The sequence below is a fragment of the Lontra canadensis genome, unplaced genomic scaffold, assembly GCF_010015895.1.
Source record: "Lontra canadensis isolate GAN:19392208 unplaced genomic scaffold, GSC_riverotter_1.0 scaffold24, whole genome shotgun sequence".
Taxonomy (NCBI): Eukaryota; Metazoa; Chordata; class Mammalia; order Carnivora; family Mustelidae; genus Lontra; species Lontra canadensis.
Genome location: NW_022631018.1, coordinates 4867236 through 4886708, shown reverse-complemented (window position 1 = coordinate 4886708; position 19473 = coordinate 4867236). Strand labels below are relative to the sequence as shown.

Genomic DNA, 19473 nt, shown 5'->3' with positions numbered 1-19473 from the left:
TGGCACCTGTGATACCGAGTTCAGTGAAAGAGGGAGAAAAGAGTCCCCATCTTGATTCCGATGCCCTGTAAGGTTTTGGGTCTGTTAGGGTCCCAGAGTGACTCGTTTCTGTTTTTTTTTCTGCTGCGGTGATAAGTGAGCGCCGTGTCCCAGACCCGCGCCTGTCCATGGTGAAATGAGGAAAATGTGGATGACGTGACAAGTGTTTGAGAAAGCCCGATATATTTATTAAAAATATACGTATTTAATCTCATATGTGACAAAATAAAACATTGGCATCTCCCTTTTTTGAAATCACGCTGGCTCAGGGAGTCCCGGGATCCAAGCGCCCAGTGCAGCCTCCCTGTCAGGCGGGAAGTGGTGTTTATGAAATGAATGAAATCAGCGCACGTCTCCATGAGCAAGGACAGAAGAAGGAAGGGGAAAAGGAGTAAGAGTTGGCAAAGCAAAAATCTGCCAGTGAGGTGCTTTGGAGAGAAAGGAGATTTGTCAGGAGGCGTGAAGAGCACGTGTAACAAAATGGGAGGGGAATAATTTGATGCATTTGTTAGGTAAATAATTCATAATTTTTAAGAAAACATCATGTCTAGTAGATAAATGCATAAAGCTCATGAGCAGACCAGCATCAAAATAGAAATAAAATAGTAAACCAGGGGTGCCTCGGTGGCTCAGTCAGTAGAGCGTATGACTCTTGATCTCGGGGTTGTGGGTTCAAGCCCCACGTTGGGTGTCGAGATGACTTTTAAAAAATAAAATCTTAAAAAAATAGTAAACCAGGTGATGGCACTTTCAACTTTTCCTTCCTCCTCACTACCCCCTCCCCTTGCAACGTCCTTATTTCCTTTTACGGCTTTATGTATTTCTCCTGAACGAATATCACTATCCCAATATTCTGTCTGTATTACTTATCTTGTCTACTTTCTTTCCCCCTGGCTCGCATGGAGACTCCAAGAGGGCTGGGACATTGATTAGTTTTGTTTACCGCTATATCCCCAGTGCCTGGAACAGTGCCTGGCCCATACTAGGTGCTCCGTACATATTTGCTGAGTGAACAGACCCTTGATAAATGCTTCCCAGGCAAATGGAGAAACGTCCAAGACCCCCATCTTTATACACCCATCACTTGTCTTTGTGTCAAGATTCCCTGATGGAAACTAGACAGCCTATTTATGAAATTTGGGAGGATAGCAAGTAGATCATAAACTAAAAATGGGAAGAAAATTCTAGACATAAAATTGAACAAGGCTAAATATAAAAGAAGGAAAATATAATAAACATTTTAAGAATTTCTTCCTGTGTGAAAATGTAGCCAAAGTTTATATTTAGGTCTAGTAAATAAAACATTGTATCATAAGGTACCAAGAAGGGTTGTTTTCTGGACTGGGTCTCTGTGGAGAAAAGCATCCTTTCGAGGAATAGGGAAGAGAGTGACTGCCAGACGTTAGTATTCGTACTTTTAAGTCAGGTCCAGACATGTGGGGACACATGGAGTCCTTTCAATGGTAGAAACACACCTAGGGGTTTCCTGAAGTTCAAGAGAACAATCATTCATTTGTTCATTGAAGAGATATCAAATAGGGCACCTGAGTGGCTCTGTCGGTTAAGCGTCTGCCTTCGGCTCAGGTCATGATCCCCAGGTCCTGGGATCAAGTCCTGCATCGGACTCCCTGCTCAGCCGGGAGCCTGCTTCTCTCTTTCCTTCTGGCCCTCCCCATCCTTCATGCTCTCTTTCTTTCTCTCTCTCAGATAAATAAATAAAACCTTAAAAAAAAAAAAACGCTAACAATAATAATAACAAAAAGCATTAGATACCCACTATGACCAGGCCACCGTGCCATAGACGAGGGCCCCATTTCTCCTTTTTGTAAAGCATGACAGTGTTTTCTGCTTGTTAGAAGAGCAGAGTCAAGTGCAAAGGTTTGCCCTTGGACACAGCTTTATTTCAAGCAGAAATTAAAAAAAAATTTTTTGGCCCTATTTTAAAAAATCAGTAGATGTCATATACAAAGCCAGATTTCTGTCTTCTTTAGAAACTGACGTGGATGTGCCGACCGCAGTGGGCAGCACGCTTGCGTGGCTGCGGCAGGCGGCTTCCCCGCAAGCCCTTCTGGAAGAGTCCCCACTGCTCCCCACATCCTCGCCCCCAGCTTCGCGATGCCCTTCTGCAGCCGCTGTGCCGGGGCCCCTGGCTAGGCAGAAATCGGTCACAGAATAAAAAGGACCAGGTCCAAACTGTAGGAGCCCCCATTTTATCGAGCTGATGGCAAGAATATTCTGGAATTTAAAATAAAAAGATTCTTTTTCCCCCCCAGCAGTGGCATGAACAATAATTCGTTTTAGGGAAGTGAGTCTGAATTCGGGAGATGATTTGAGAGAGATCATGCTTCAGAGGCATCAGGGATAAAAGGGCTCACCCCGTTGCAAAAGGAGCAAACTGTTGGCTCTCCTCACCCGGGTATGAATGTTCCGAAAAGTCAGTATTAAACAAAGTGCAGTTCTGCTAAGTGCTGAGCTCGGTGGAAACCTGAAAGCCCTGCAGGTGAGCCTGGGGAGTGTCCTCACAAAGGGCTCACATCATTGCAACCCCAGGAGGCCCATATACTCCCGGACACATGGCCTCGGCATCCCCAACTCCAGTCACCACAACCCTGGGCTTTCTCGGAAACTCAGATGACAGAGGAGGGAGATTTGGCCATGGGCGAGTTCCAGATTGGTGCTGTGGCTGCTGAGGTCCCTCGCTGGAAGTGTCCTGCCCCTCCGCAGAAGGCTGGGGGTTTGAAGGAAGAACACAGGTTGTCTGTTTCTTTGTTTGTTTGGTTTTCAGAGTAGAGCCTGAAAGGAGAAAGGACAGAAGGGCAGGAGGTAGTAAAAGCTAGATGATAACCAGGTTGTCTATTTTTAAAATATTTCATGAGCTCTCCTTATCCAGTTAACTCTTACCTACAAAGAGTTTGGTCTGGGTGAAGAGAGATGCAACGCAGATGTCATGATTGCTTGGAGATTGCCCTCAAAAGGCATCCAGGGCAGGAAAGGGCACTGGCACGCTGTGCCATCCAGCTGGGTAACCTCCCAAGGGTCGTTGGCTCCTGGATTTAACTCCTGTACGTGCCTAACGATGTACTCAATGATTTCACAGCTCGTGACAGCTGTGTGGCACATCTGTTCGGGATCCAAAGTCAGTTACACAAGCATTCGTTGGGAAAGATTCATCTTGGCACCAGTTCGGCAAAAGAGACCTGGGAGTCTGAATTGAATGCAAACTTAGCGTGCTGTACGTTTAATGAAATGTTAAATTGCATCCCTGGAATTATAGTATCCAGTGGTGTTGCAAGCTGAGCTGTTCAAACCACATTTGGAGTACTGTCATACATTCTGGCCATTTCAAGAAAGGCAGTGGAAATGAGAGTATGTTCCCTGGAGGACAGTCAAGAAGAATCTAGAAATCATGACACAGGAAGTGGCTGAAAGTTCTGGGGGTGAGAGGTCTCCAGTGTAACCAGAAGGCGAGAAGACTAAAGAGGGAGATGCTGTCACTGTCATCAGACGGTCAAAGGTTTGGCTGCTCCTGTGCTTGTAAAACAATGTCTGAAATAAAATAAGTAAATGGAGAGGAGAGTAGGGGTGTGTGTGTGTGTGTGTGCACACGCGTGCGTGTGTGTGTGTGTTTTCTCCATGGAAGAACAGGAACACATAGTAAAAATTACAGGGAGGGAGACAGATTTAAAAATTTTTTTAAATTTATAATTTATAACAAATTAATTTATAATAACCAGTGCTGTTGGTGGAGGGACAGGATTTGAGTAGGGGCTGAAGAAGCCTGTATAAGGGGTTTCTAGAAGGAATGCCTCCATGCCAATGGTAACCAGATTCTTGAGAAGCAGGGGTAGAACGGGAAGGTGAGGGCTTTGTGGTTGGACAGACCTGGGAGCAAATGATATGGTTGCTATTTAGCTGTGTGACTTGAAGCAAGATACCCATTCTTTCTGAGCATTAGTTCTTCCTCCAGTCAACGGGGATAGTAAAGTTTGTGTTGAAGTGTTAAGGATGCGTGTGAAATGCTAGAAATAGAGTGGGCTCTGGAGACATGTTAGTTCCCTTTCCCCAGATGGGAGAGAGTGTGTAGGAAACGTGTGTGGTAAGGAAGTCGCTTAGGAAGCTCATGGGTTTACTTCATCACCCCTGGGCCTTCAAAGTCTGGTGAGGCCCACACAGGACAGCTGCTCAGGATGCCTTGTTGGCCAGTTTGTCGACTTTTTATCGGTGCTCTGGATAAGTTGTGGCCATAGGCAGTTCTAGAAACAGACTACCATTGAGGCCACACGGCCAATGGAGACAATGTGCCTGGTGAAAAGAAAGTGGGTTTTGGCATCAGACACAGGTTCAAACCCCAGCTCTCCACTGGGTCAAATTACTTAACTTCTCTCAACAGCATTTCTCCTCGGAGGCAGCACCGGTCTCGTCACTCAGTTGTGTAAGTGAAGCAGCAGATATGAAGGACCGGATGTTCTTTGCTCAGTGAGATCCTCTCACCAATGAAGGAGGCAGGCAATGCCTTCAGCATTTATGAGAGAGAAGTAAAGAGATTCAGAGAGGTGAAGGGATTTGCCCAAGAAAACAGCAGAACTGGTATTCACTAGATCCAATTCTTTTAACCTCAAGACTTAACATCTTTCTCTTCTCAGCCGTGACTGAAACATTTTTTGAGGGTCTGCCCTGCGACAAGAACGATGCTGGGTATTTCCACCTGTTACCTCATTGGCTTTTAGGTCCCCCATGGAGATGTCACTCCAGGAGTGTCTCCAGAACATCAATGGGGTGAACTCCTAGACGCTTGGGAAAATGTATTATTCATGAAACTGTGGTTCTCTTTGACACCTGGCTCTGGGAGGGCCACCCAAGGCACAGTGAGGGGCAGAGAGAGATACCTGCCCGGACACTCATCTTAGCTCCTCAGCCTTGACCATCCCTGGAGGGACAGATGACACCATTAGCCATTCGACTGTTGTGCCGGGGTGCTCACTCTGGCGGACCTCAGGTCTTCTTTAGCCCGTAGACTTGTTCTAGGGGGTTGCACAGGGTTTTAAATAAAAATGAACACCTTGCAAATAGGTAAATCAGGAATTTTTACATAAAAATACATCATGTGAGATTGTTGGTGTCTCTTAAGGAATGGGACCGTTGGGCCACCCAGAATGCACGTTCTCTCTGACGGAAACCTCCCCTCTAATCACAGTGGATCTCCTGCTTCCTTTAGGGGGGCAAGGACTCTCGAAGTCCTCATTCGGCCCATGTCATCCTTAGCTTACTCCAAGTTGTTTAGTACGCCGTGCATGATTTATAGTAATAACAATAATATCGTCTCCGAGCTTTTTACCAGCGATGTCCCTCCCTTCCCGCCCCCCAGTGTGTGACTGCAATGGCAAATCCGGGCAGTGCGTGTTTGATCCCGAGCTCCACAGACAGACAGGGAACGGATTCCGCTGTCTCAACTGCAACGACCACACGGATGGCCCTCGCTGCGAGCGGTGCAAGGATGGCTTCTACCGGCAGAGGGAGAGGGACCGCTGCTTGCCCTGCAACTGTCACACCAAAGGTAAGCGTGCGACGTCGTGGCTGTGCCAAGAGGGTACGACACTAAATGGAAAAAGTCAGACCAGGAAAGACAAGTACCGTGTCATTTCGCTCATAAGTGGAACGACGACAAAAACAAAACCCCACGAATGAATAAACATACAAAAAGCATAATCGGGGCACCTGGCTGACTCAGCCAGAAGAGCATGTGACTCTTGATCCTGGGGTCATGAGTTTGAGCCCCGTGTTGGGTGTGGAGATTACGTAAGTAAATAAGTAAACTTTTTTTTTTTTTTAAGATTTTATTTATTTATTTGAGAGAGAGACATCGAGAGCAGGAACACAAGCAGGGGGAGTGGGAAGGGAGAAACAGGCTTCCCGCTGAGCAGGGAGCCCGATGCAGGACTCGATTCCAGGACCTTGGGATCATGACCTGAGCCTTAGACTGAGCCACCCAGGCGCCCCAATAAATAAGCTTCTAAAAAAAGCAGAATCAGACCTATAAATACAGAGAACAAATGGACCCTCACTGGCAGGGAGAGGCATGAGGAGGGGTGAGCGACATAGGCAAAGGGGAGTGGGAGTTACAGGCTTCCAGTTATGAAATGAGTGAATCACGGGGAATAGAGTCAGTGATAGCGTCGTAGGGTGACAAATGGCAGCTACACTTGAGGGGGCACAGCATAACCTATAGGAATGTCGCATCACATGTTGTACACCTGCAGCTAATGTAACATTGTGTGTTGACTATACTAAAGAGAAAAAATTGGGGGGAAAGGATGATGAAGGGACGGGGAGGATGGGAAGGGGGGAGGAAGGGAGAAGCCAGCAGGGCAAGAGAATGGTGTTCAACATCCAGAACAACAGAGAATCTGCTAGACACTGGTGGTGGTGGTGTCTTACTGATTTCAAGCAGAAAGGACTGTTTTTCTTGAGTCTGGGTTGTAGGAACCAGCTGGAGTCTTTAGGACTTGTTGGCTTGAGTTCTAGTCATGAGAGGGACATGATTACTTTTCCTGGCAGGTGACAGTTTGACCTAGGGACAAAGGAAGCTTGTCAGCTTCCAGTGATAGTTCCCCTTTTCTGCAACTATGCCTTTGACCAACCTCTCAAAAAATAAGGGATAGAAATATCTGTTTCTGGTGCTATGCTAGGTGCTAACAATATAAGGAGGTACTGGTCCAAGAGACAGCCCGATTCATGGGCAGATTAAAGTCTTTCCCAGGGTTGTTAAGAGAAAAAAGAATCAATAAAGAGGAGGCACCTACAGGATGACTGGTTAATGCAGGGCTCTTTTTTTTGTAGTGTTTTGGTTTTGGTTTTTAGGTATGTCACCCAGTCTTACGTTCACAAACAACTGTGGGAATTCGTACGCACACAGATGGCACGCGTTGTGCTGTGTTCATCATGGACAGTAAAGACAAGTTAGTGCACATAAAGAGGGAGACAAGTAGTTTTTAAATAAGCTGAGTTTTTTTTTTTTTTAACTACCTTATTTCTGTATTCTCTTTCTTGGCAGTGTGTTTCTCCTCTTTGTTAGAAAGTGTTTAATGGCGTAATACGATAAATATTAATCCACTTAAAGAGCATAGCCAAAGCACGTGGCCATGACTCAGCATAGCCCCATGGAATGAATTCACAGCTGCGCTGAAAGCATGTAGAGATGGGCAGGTTTGGTCCAGCCATGGGCTGCTGGTGGAGGGTGTTGGAGAGCCTGGGGAGGACCCCACGGCGATAGAGACGCAAATCCCCGCAAGCACTTCCAGATTCACCAGGTGCTGTTACAGCGTGGTTTGAGTCAGACTGGCTCAGCTTTATGGCACAGAGTCAGCATCCAGAAATCTTTCGGATTTAGCAGGTGTCCCTGTGAATTGAAGAACTTCATAAAGAAAAATCAAAAGGCAAATGACTCCATCGCACTGGGCTTTCTGTCCTTGTGAAGAGCCCATATCCCGGTAGGTTATATGCAGCCTCACTGTGAGTCACTGGACTTGTGTCATCGCGGCAAAATGGTCAGTGAGAGTGTAATGAGCAATTTAACTGGCTTAGCTGGAAAGCCTGGCCCCAAGACAAGGTTATTAGTCTTAGAGCAGACAAGGAGCCTGCGGCTTAGCAGAGAGATGGGAATGAAGGATTTGACACACCGTCCCTTCTTCACCATGTCGTCCTTGGCTCGCCCAGCACCCACGAGCTTGGCTTCTTCTTTTCTTTCAGGCCATAGACATCCCAGGCTCCGTATGAACAGCTTGGTCGGAAGTGGTGGAGCCCAGCAATGATTTCCAGCTTATGAGATAATAGCTAACACGCATGACTCGCTTCCTCTGTGCCAGGCACTTTTCTGGATGCTTTCAGCCAGGAATGAACCTTCACAGATCACCATGTGAAGGGGATGCTACTCTGAGTTCCGTTGTACCAATGAGGTAGCAGAGAGTAAGCGAGGGAGAAGGAACCTGTCGAAGGCTGTAGAGCTCGGTGCCAGCCCCAGGTGCCCTGACAGCCAAGGTCATGACACGGAGACTAGTGGTGGGTTTGGGAGCCAGACAGTCTTTTCAAGCCTGGGCACTTCCACTACTGCTTCTGTGTCACTCTGGGCCTTCGCCTCTTGCTGTCCCAGGGCCCCCATCGATAAAAGGGTCCCCATCCCCATGCTCTTTATATCACGAGTGAGCTTGGTCAAGCACATGGTGGACAACTCAGTAAATTGTAATTGATGGAGTTGTTTTTCTTTTTAGGACAGAGGTCAGTGTCGCAATTTCCTGGAACACCGGCCTTTAAAAAAAAAAATCACATTCCAGTTTAGAAGGAAGCCCGTAGAGGTCATATCTTTGGTCTGAAACTGTTTATTAACATTTTATTTTTTTATTAATATCCTGAAATTGGCAGTGAATTTTTCAAAAATTTTTTTTAAAGAGTTGGGGAATGGAGCCCTGGAGGAGTGGGTGGATGGCCTCCCGTCGTCACAACGAGCCACACCTCCAGTCTTCACAAGAAGTCACCACAAAGGCTGAAGTTGTAATCCCAGGTTCTGGGGGAGGACTGTTCCCTCTTATTCCTTCCATCTGAAGGAAAAAAGAATCAGAATGGTGCCTTTTTATCCCCAACAGCAGACAATTAGATGTCCAGGAAAAACTTCACGGTTATTATTTCCTAAGATCCGGCTAATGCTTTCTGTTTTCCCAGAATATTTCCATATACTATGTCTTCTTCAGTACTCATAGCAACTTGACAACCTTTACGTGTTAACATGCCACCTACCGTTCTAGAGACGGAGAAAGTAAAGCTGAGCCCGAGCTCCCAGCCTGAGTGGCATGTCAGTGACAGAGACTGTCCCCACCATGTGCCGTCCCCCACTAGACACTGGCTGCCCAGATTACTAGCTGGGTGGCTCAAGTTTAATTCCCTATGTGACTTCTCAGTCTCCCAATCAGCCGGGAGATATTTGTCATTTTCAAGGGAATCTATTGTATATACAGTCTCAAATGCAGAAGATCACATCTTACCAAAAAATGCATTCAGTCCATGTGTGGTGAGTGAAGCCGACAGCAGTAATAATCTCGAACATGGTCATAGATTCTGCATTTCACATCAGTTTCTCATAGATCTAGCAGCCAGGCTTATTTTGAGAGGATGACTTTGTGGGTTTAGCAGCAGGGCTGAGTTTGCTTTAACTCTTACAAGCACATGTGTAAGCCCTGAGAACCTTTTGCAAATATTTTGAAATTCACTGTGTGTACTTGTGTGGTTTTTTCCTCCCAGGACACGTACCTTCTTGAGACCTATACAGACATCAATGATAATTGGGCTTGTTCTCTTAATTTTATTGTTATTTTTTACATATCTACGACTTGCGACAGTGAATTACTCAGACTATAACATTTGGGTTGCTATTTAAAACATTCTTAAATAATAACTTACCATTATTAAATATAATTATACATTTATATTATATAATATTTTTATAAAAATATAATAATAATATTATGTTAAAATACAAGTGTAGATGTGTATTTAAAGGGTTCCCAAAAGGATGGACCCTCTTTTTGTTTTAATTTTTATTTATTTTATGTTAATTTTATTTAGGTATTTGAGAGAGGCAGAGAGAGAGGGAGGAGGGGGAGGGGCAGAGGAGGAAGGAGAAGGACAAGGGGACTCCGCGCTGAGCACAGACCCCAATGCAGGGGTCGATCTCAAAACCCTGAGATTATGACCTGAGCCGAAACCGAAAGTCTTAGACACTTAACCATCTGAGCCACCCAGGTGCCCCTGATTTTTAAATAGTACTCATTGTAGCATACCTTCCTGAGCCCTCAGATGCCCATAGACCGTATCTGTAGAACCCCTGAAAGAGCTTATTGGGACATAAAACCGACACAGGGAGCTGTTTTCTGTTCTCTCAGCCCAGTTGTCCACAATCCCTAAGAGTAGCTCACGAAGTAGGAGATGGGACACGTGTTTTTATTTCAATGAGAGAGTTTGAAAACCCAGTGCCATTACTTTGGACGTTTTGGAATGTGACACAAAGTGGTCATGCTCGTTGCAAGGACCCATACACGTCTCCACGTTTACTTTGCAAGGTTTGAAGGAGGCCGGCGGTCCCAGTGCAAACTACATTCTTTGAACGCCCGTGACGTGTGAGACACTTAACGAGGCACTTTATGTATTTTAGTCCAAAGCCTTGCAACAGCTCTATAAGGCATAGGTGGTTACCGTTCTTTAGAAGAACTGATGAGTAAGGCGTTTGCCCAAGGACACACAGCTAAGTGGAAGAGCCAGTTTTGAAGGGAGATTTGTTGGATTTCAAAGTCTGGGCTCTTTTTTTTTTTTTTTTTAAAGATTTTATTTATTTATTTGACACAGAGAGAGAGAGCATAAGTAGGCAGAGCAGCAGGCAGACGGAGAAGCAGGCTCTCCGCTGAGCAGGGAGCCCGATGCGGGGGTCAGTCCCAGGACCCTGGGATCATGACCTGAGCTGAAGGCAGATGCTTAACCGACTGAGCCACCCAGGTGCCCCAAAGTCGGGGCTCTTTGACCCTCCGGCTTTTAGAGCAGGATTCTCTAGATAATGTCCTGTAGAACACAGTGTTCCTCAAAATAATAATAGATGTGGCCTGTAAGAATGTCAAATAATGTTTAGAAATATGGGCATTAAAATTTAAACAAGCTCTGTGTGTGCTGAAGGTACTATGACGTTGTAAATCTCTGAGGGATCAAGTGAGCGCCATTTCCCAAACTTCTCTCGACACAGAATGCCTATTTTCATGAGGTGATTTTTGATTTCTCTCAAGAAGCTGTTTCGCAGGGTAACCATTTTGGTCTATGTGGGCCAAACCCAAGGCAAAGTACAATCTTTTCCATTTTCTAAGAAGGATCCATTTCTGAAAAACGGTAGGGAGAATTTTCTTCAGTTGAAAGTGTAATTTCCATTCATTGGAATGGGGAAAAAATGGATTTCTGGGTCCCAGATAGAACCTATTTAAAAAAATAGGTTAAAAAAAAAACCTATTTAAAACCTATTTTAAAAATAGGTTTAAAAAAAAAGGAAAAGAAAAAAACCAACAACAAGTGAATTGATTTAAAGAGAGAAGTCTTCTGTTGAATGTTACTTATCAGAGCGTGATTCAGAACCTTTCCTTCTTGGCTCTGTTGGCTGCTGACTGCTTACAGGGCAGGAGCGTGGAGGTCTGCGCACACCAGCCCCGGGAGGCCTCTGTTCACGCTCATCTCATCAAATACTCTTCTTGCCTTAGGTCCTGCAACTCCCACCCTCATCCTCCCTCGATTCTCAGAACTCTGCTCCCTTGGCTTCCAGTGTCCTGAGGCTTCTTTCTGCTTTGATTATGAAAAGCCCCTTGATCCGTGGGGTTCCATCTATGTGGGAGGCTCCTCCTGTCCTCGCTCTGTCTGCCCCCCAGGGTGGTCTTACGCCTGCTCTCTCTTCCTACTTGGCTGAAGACTCCTAGATCTTCACCCCCAGCCTCTTTCTTGAGCTCCAGGTGAAACATTTCCACCTTAATACGCCACCGGAAACTCAAGTTCACAATGTCCAGAACGAAACTCGTGATCTTCCCTTGATGCCTCAACCTGGGATCTTGCTCCTTCTTTCCCCTTCTCTGTGGTAAATAGCCTCAATTTTGTCTCGTGTTGCACGTTGGGACATTGGTGTCCTCGTGTGATCCCTACCCCCTCGTCGTCTAGGTCCTAGGAGGGGAAGGCTGATCGTTCTGCCTCCACGTGGCTCTCTCCACGATTCCCTCCTGCCCTTGTCACCCAGACGCCTCCAGTCCAGGTCATCCTGTTCACAGCGGGATGCCTTTCCCAAGGAATGCTGTTCCCTTCCCGGAGGCAACGGGCAGATTTTCCTCAAGATGCCTTTCTGAACTGTGGGTCTACAGTTCCTGGGCCTCTGATCCTTCCCTGTTACCCACAGATGATCTGCCATTCTTCTGTCAGCTCTTATCTCACTAGGAGCTAGCATTTCCTCACATGTATCCAGACTGCCGAACTCAGGGTCTCACGCGTGATCGATGCCCAAAAAATGTAGTGTATACCATTATCACCGAGGGCCCCTTCAAGCCTTGCGAAGCTGATATGGCATCTGTCACCAGCTCTGTGAATGTAGCTAATGTAGTTCAGGTTCCACATGTGGCAAAAAGCTTTTATATTGGCACAGAGCCAGTATCTTTATTGATTGGAATCGTATCTACTAGTGAGTCAAAAATTCAGAGAATAATTGATCAGAAAGAAAGGAGCAACTGGCTAGCGTTCTCTTGGCTTTATGGATGCTGGGAGGCCTGCTTGTCACAGTTGGTTGCCATACGTGGATTATATGATAATTCTGCCAGCACAGGGAGACTGTGACGTGGGTGAGGCACCCCTCTCACCACCGTCCTGCTCATTTTTTGCTCCCCTGCCTCCCCTGACTCTTTTCCAACAACCCTGACCTCTTTCTTGGCACATGTGCATTCCTGCAACAGATTTCTGGGCATCCTCTTTGCGTTGGGTTCCGCACTGGGGCCTTGGGGCCAGAGCAAGGACCGCAAGCTGAGGTCATCGTGAGTCAGCAGGACTGCAAGAGCAGTGGGACAGCTATTTGAGATTTGGGAGTTCGAGGAGATTTCCCTAGAGAAGTCATATTAAATCAGGACCTGACAGCTGAGGTTGGGCCAATGAGGGGGAAGTTCTGGGGAAAGAGCCTTCCAGGCCCGGGGAGCAGCAAGTGCAATTGCCCGAAGGAGAGAAGCGGCCTGACACATTGTACAGACAGGCTGGGGGAGCGGGGAGCTGGAACAGAGTGCAGGAGAGCAGGCCACGTGGTAGGAGAGGTCGAGTTCTGTGCACCACGATACAGAGTGCGTTTTCTTCTGCTTGTAGTGGGGAGCCACCAGAGAGAGAAACAGCTGAGTAATGTGGTCTGAATTCCACTGTTCAAGCAGCATGGAAGGAGGGAAGGGAGGTGAGGATGGAGGCAGGGAAGAGAGGGGGAGGCAGGGTCCAGGGAGAGAGGACAGACTTGATGCGGGTCAGGGAAAGGGAGGTAGTCAGACAGAGGAGGCCAGGTTCCAGAGGGGCGCATTTGCTGCCCTGAGCATTTCTGGTCTCTCATCAACTCGCGATCCGAGGGGGCCCGCACACCAGTAAGAGCGCGGCTCTACAGAATCAACCACTGGACTAGTGCTCGGTGCAGTACACCGGGTGAGATGCGCGGGGAAGGGGCGATGCCCCAAGGTCGAGAATGTCTGTCACTCCAGGTAGGTAGAGATATTTCCAGTTAGGAGGCCTTCCCATACTAAAAATAAAATAAAATAAAATAAAAATAAATCACACTGGCTCTTAAAAGATGGCTTTTGGCTGCCAGAAATAAGGGAAGACGTTGGTCGCTGTCTCATACTCTCTTGGAGGAGGCTGATGTGCTCATGCACATGCTGTCCCTCTTCTTGAGGTCTCAGGGATTCCACAAACTTCTTTTTAAAAGCAGTGGTCGACATGCTACTTAATGCTTGCATCGGAGCAGGTAGAGAAGCAGACACGCTTCCAGGAGCACCTTCCATTTCTCGGCGCGCAGACGCCCTGCTCGGCTGTGAGCGCTGGCCCGGGGCTGGATGGTGCTCAGAGACGGGGACAGCTCGCTAGAGGCAGCAGGCGGTGGTCAGTCCCTTGGTAGCCACTGAGCTCCCATGGGGTTTCAGCTGCTTCCGAACGCCCCATAAACTAAGGATTTCCTTTTCTTCTTTCCTTCTCCCTACCCCGCGGGTTACAGGTTCTCTGAGCGCTCGCTGCGACAGCTCTGGCCGGTGCAGCTGCAAACCCGGTGTGACAGGAGACAGGTGTGACCGCTGTCTGCCCGGCTTCCACACGCTCACTGACGCCGGCTGCACCCGAGACCAGAGGCCACTGTAAGCACCTCCGCCACCACAGCTTCTGCCATGAGGGGTGACAATGACATTATCCGTGGCCACTTACATCACTGAGCACCAGCTGTGTGCCAAGCGCTGCTGGAGGACTTGACATGGGCTGTGCCGTTTAGTCCTTACAATAAGCCTCAGCGGTTGGGATTAACGTCACACTCATGGGGGAAGTCAGAACTGTACACGCCGGGGGGTTAAGTTTACCCGATACTACTGGGGAGCGGGGACCTCATATTCAGGATCCCCGTCTGGGCTCTGAAACCCATGTTCTTCATTCCAGTGATTGCCCCCCTTTAGACGAACAAGGATGGAGGTAAAGCGCCCTCCAGATTCTCACCTGGGACCCATTTCAACCCAAGTGATGTTGGACTAGAAAAACTTTTCTGCACAGTTTTATTCCCCTTTAGTTTGAAGTATTCTCCTCCCTTCATGTTCTTTCCCGGAAGAGGGGCGCCTGGGGGGCCCAGTCAGTTAAGCATCTGGCTCTTGATTTCGGCTCAGGTCGTGATCTCAGGGTCCTGAGATCAAGCCCCGTGCTGAGCTGGAGCTGAGTGTGAGTCTGCCTGAGAGTCTCTCTCCCTCTCCCTCTGCCCTCCCCCGACTCATGCACATGCTCACTCTCTCAGGAAAAAAAAAAAAATCGTTCCTGGAAGAAGACGGGACATACATTATAAATCACATAAGCAGTCTCAGGGGTGCAGAACTGGCAGGGACTGGGTTGGCTTAGGAGAAAGGGAGCTCAGCAGGAAAGCTTTTAGCTACAAGGTACCCCCAGAGGATCACTTCCCGTTGCCCCCTTTGCCAGCCCCTTGCCCACTGTGTTGGCGCCAGCCTGGCTGCCGCTGTCCCAAGTTCTCTCTCCCTTAGGCCTCCGCACAGATTGTTCTCTTCCAGGCTTCCCTGCCCCCTTTCAGATTGTCCTCAGAGACCCGTCTTTCGGCCACGTCTGCCTTTGAAAATGCCTCTAAAACTGAGGCAGACCATGTCACCTCTCTGCTGGCAGCCCTCCAGCAGCTCCCTGTCCTCTCAGAATGAGGTGGAGACTTCTTTTGCAGACCAGCAGGGCCTGCAAGGTCCTCTGCCCTCTGTTCCCTCAGCAGTGGGCTTCCACTGCATTTCCCTTTCTCCCCGGCCCCCTGCACTTGGCCCCACCAGCCTCCCTTCCCTTCCTCATAGAAGCCAAGCCAAGGGACCTCAGCCCTGGCCTAGAGCACTCATGCTTCCTACGGGGCCACGGAGAGCCTCACAGCCTCCATCCTTACCTCAGCCACTCCTCACAGGGGCCTTCCCTGGCCAGTCCCCATCCCTCCGGTTTCTGACTGATGTTACTTCACATCTCTTGTCTTCTATGTGTATTTGTTTGTCGGTCTCTCCCACCAGAATGGAAGCCCCTTGTTGGCTTGGCCTTGTTCATACTCTGCATCCCCACTGCCCAGAGTGGGAAGAGGCAAGCAGGCAGGCCCCCTGCTCAGTTCCAGCTGGCCTTAGGCTTTGCTGCCCTCATTGTTCATGTTTCTGCCCTGCCTAGGGCCTTGTAGAGATCAGGATCTTATTTCTTAATGTCCTTGGTGCTTAGCAACCAGTAGATGGTGCCTAATGTTTGTCAAAGGGTCCAGATAAGTCGTGTGAAGGGACTAGGACAGGAGGAGAGCCTCCTAAGTGAAAGAAGAGGGCCGGGAAAGGGATCTTCAGGGAGTCTGACAGGATGGGGCTCTGACTGGATATGAAATATGAGGAGGAGAAAGGAGCCCATCCAGGTTTGGGTAGGATTTGGATGGGGTCAAAGGGCAGTCAGAGGAAGAGCAAACAGGAGGGAGAGCACAGATTTGGTTTTAGACCCATGAGATAGATGCGAATGACTATGTGCTCATGTGAGTGATACTTGTTATAAGCCAGAACACTAAGAGCTTGTGCCCAGACTAGATAATGGAAATACTGGTGGATTCCTTCATTGAGAAAGTCCTGCAACCAAATCAATTAATCAATCAATCAGGTAAACTCAGCAATTCCACTCCTAGGAATATACTCAAGAAATATGAAAACATACATATCTGCATAGAAACATGTACACAAATGCTCCTAGCAGTGTTACTCATAATACCTAAAAAGTCAAAACAACCCAGATGTCTGTCAGCTGTTGAATGGATGAGCAAAATGTCGTCTATCCATGTGATAGAATTTTATTCAGCCCTAAGGAGGTGAATTATTGATACTTGGATGAAATATAACATTGGATGAACCTTGAAAACATACTAAGTGAAAGAAGCCAAACCCAAAAGGCCACAGATTGTATGACTCCATTTACAGAAAATGTTCAGAACAGGCAGCTCTATATAGACACGGCAAGTAGATTAGTGGTTGTCAAGGACGGGGGTTGGGGGAAGGGAGGGTGACTTCTGCGGGCACAGGGTTTCTTTTTGGGGTGATGAAAATGTTCTACAATTGATTGGGATGGTTGAGAATATTTTAAACTTTACTAAATTCTGCTAAATTCTGCTACTCTGAGAAACTGCTAAAAACCAGAGAATTGTACATTTAAAATGGGGGAATTGTTTGGTATGTGAATTGGGTCCTTTTAAAATTTTTTGATTTTTTTTTAAAGATTTGATTGATTTCTTTGAGGGAACAAGCAAGCACGAGCGGGGGGGGAGGGGCAAAGGGAGAAGCAGCGTCCCTGCTGAGAGGGGAGCCCGAGGCAGGACTCAGTCCCAGGACCCCGGGATTGTGACCTGAGCTGAAAGCAGACGCTTCATCAACTGAGCCATTCAGGCGTCCCTGAATTGTGTCCTGATAGAAGTGTTACCAAAAGAAAGAACTAAATGAAAATAGCAAGTAGATGGAATCCATCACAAGGAAAGCTGTCTTCACTGAATCAAACAACAGAGAAGCAATGATAAATTAAAAAAAAAAAAACACAAAACAAAAACAAAAAACCGGCCACTGAACAGACAGTCAACCAAACTAAACCAAACCAAACTGAACCATTTAGTAATGGATTTGGTTCAAGTCTTGCACCAGGACTCCTTAGGGGAGGGTAGCAAATGGTTCCTCAGGAGCACGAGCCTACACAAACGAGTCCTTAAAGGGCCCGTGAGAGATGAGCGCGGACAAGGCTAGCTGAGAGGGGCCTCGCTGAAGACGAAGGCTTTGCTCAGGCCGGTGACGTTGGCACAGGAGTTCTTGATCTTTATGTGGATAGCTGAAAAGCGTTTGGAGACACATCCCTAATTTTCTTTTTCTTCTTTCGCAGAGACTCCAAGTGTGACTGTGACCCAGCTGGCATCTCGGGGCCCTGCGACGAGGGCCGCTGTGTCTGCAAGCCAGCTGTCACCGGAGAGCGCTGTGACAGGTCTGTGTGAACTGTGGCCCTGCAGATACAGCGGCCAGCATGAGAAGTCACTCTCTGAGTGCAGTTGTGGAAAAGGGACACTTAACAAATGTACACCTCTTATGTCCTGTCCTCTGTCCTCAAAAACTTAGCTCTTTAAAAAAGACAGCTGAGCCCCCAAGTCTCCCTGGACCCCATGCTTTTGCTGTGGGCCCCCTCCCTTGTTTACAAGGGCGGCAGAGGTGCAGGGCCCCAGGGAGTCCCCTGGCCAGCGGACTCTGAATCCCAGGTGCTCCCATAAGGGGTGGCATGCGATAATGAGGTCACATGACTCAGCTTGGCCCCAGGAAAGGCCTGGTCTAATTAAGCATGTTGCGAAAATGCTAGTAAGAGGGAATATGGCCATAAATAACCATCCTGTGCGGCAGAGGAACCGCCCAGGGATGGGACGGTGGTTGCATGCACACGCATGAGCCGGGAGAAGATGCCATGTGGCCCCGAGCCATGTGGGGGCAGGTGGCGCCGTAAACAGCCATCTGGCCTCTAGCGCTGCTTGCGGACGTTCCTTAAGAACACATCGCTCAGACTTCAAGCTCTTCCCGCCTCTGCGATTGCTGGTCCCAGAGGTAAAGGTGTTCTCGTTTCCTTGAAAGTCAGAAAGCAGTCCGTTGGCATCCTGACAATCACTTACCCCTGGGCAGAGAAAACACCAGATACATTCCCAGCGTGTGTTTCTGGGGGGTTCTTGGCTGCTGAGGTGGAGGAGGGGAAACACAGCTTATGTGTTGAAAGAGGAATCACTTTCTGGAAAGGTTTTTAATTTCACGATGTCACACAGAAACAGAAAACCACGTAAAACTAAGGTCAGCACCACCCCTTATAAGAAATAGACCTTCACTAATACTATGCCATCCCAATGACAACAGCCTCCCTCTTTTTCGAGAAATGACCATCATTCTGGCGTCTGTGTAATCACACCCTTATTTTTCTTCATAATTTAGTGCCTGGTTACATCCCTCAACACTGTCCTTGAGTTTTGCCTGATTTCCCTCAGTTCCTCCCCTACGTCCTTTTTTCATTCCCTCCCCTCCCTTTCTGTGCCCCTCCTCCCTCCTGCTTTGCTTTTTAATCCCTTTTAATCTGCAGGTTTCTTCCAAAGAAACCATCATGATTTTTTTTAAGCCCTTGCTCTGTAGAGAAAAACAAAACAAAACCAATGTTTATTTATATACAGCTTTTCTCCGAAGCATTTACTGTTTACAGTGAACCTGCTTTTCTGTAATTTTGCCGGATAAGCAGACTCCCGTCATGGGGGACAGTGGATTAGACCACATGACTTAGAGGCAGATGTACCTGGTTTGAAAATCTTGTCTCAGTCACTTATCAGCTCTATGATCTCAAACAAATTTCTTTTTTTTTTTTTTAAAGATTTTATTCATTTATTTGACGGACAGAGATCACAAGCAGGAAGAGAGAGAGGAGGAAGCAGGCTCCCCGCTGAGCAGAGAGCCTGATGCGGGGCTCGATCCCAGGACCCTGGGATCATGACCTGAGCTGAAGGCAGAGGCCTTAACCCACTGAGCCACCCAGGTGCCCCTCAAACAAATTTCTTAACCTCTTTCTGGCCTGGGTGTCTTCATCTAAGAAAATGGGAAATTGGGAGCCTGGGTGGCTCAGGTGGTTGAGCATTCAACTCTTGATTTTGGCTCAGGTCATGATCTCGGGGTCCTGAAATCGAGCCCCTCCTCAGGCTCTGTGCTGGATTCTCTCTCTCCCTCTCCCCCTCCCCCTGCTCTCTCTCTCTCATTCTCTAAAATAAATTAATTAAAAAAGAAAAAAAAATAAATTTGGAAATAACAATTCCTATCTCCTGGGGTTGTACCAAGGATTAGATTGGAGAACACACATCAAGTGTCCGGCACAGCATCTGCACTAAATAAATGATCAGTGGAACTATTATTATTTCACGAAGAAGGATGTAGTTAATTTGAATGGAGAGAAACAAGTCCTCCCCAGCTTCTCCTCCTTCTCTGTGACCCCAGCATCTGAGACCTGCCTGGTAGCTGTGGTCCTCAGAGAAGCCACTGGCGGGTGGGCACCAGCCTACCTTTTGCTTTTGTAGGGAGCCTCCAGCCATCCTTCTTTGTCCTGTGGCCCCCTGTCCCTCTC

At 47.6% G+C, this 19473-nt stretch overlaps 1 protein-coding gene across 1 annotated transcript in view; it reads left to right on the top strand.

Moving 5' to 3' along the window:
• The window catches only part of LAMC2 (laminin subunit gamma 2), a 54702-nt gene that overhangs the window by 11677 nt on the left and 23552 nt on the right, over positions 1-19473 (top strand). Inside the window, exons 2-4 of the mRNA XM_032862675.1 lie at positions 5405-5593; positions 13829-13964; positions 17227-17325. Coding sequence (XP_032718566.1) covers positions 5405-5593; positions 13829-13964; positions 17227-17325 — 424 coding nt within the window. The remainder of the gene's footprint in view (positions 1-5404; positions 5594-13828; positions 13965-17226; positions 17326-19473) is intronic.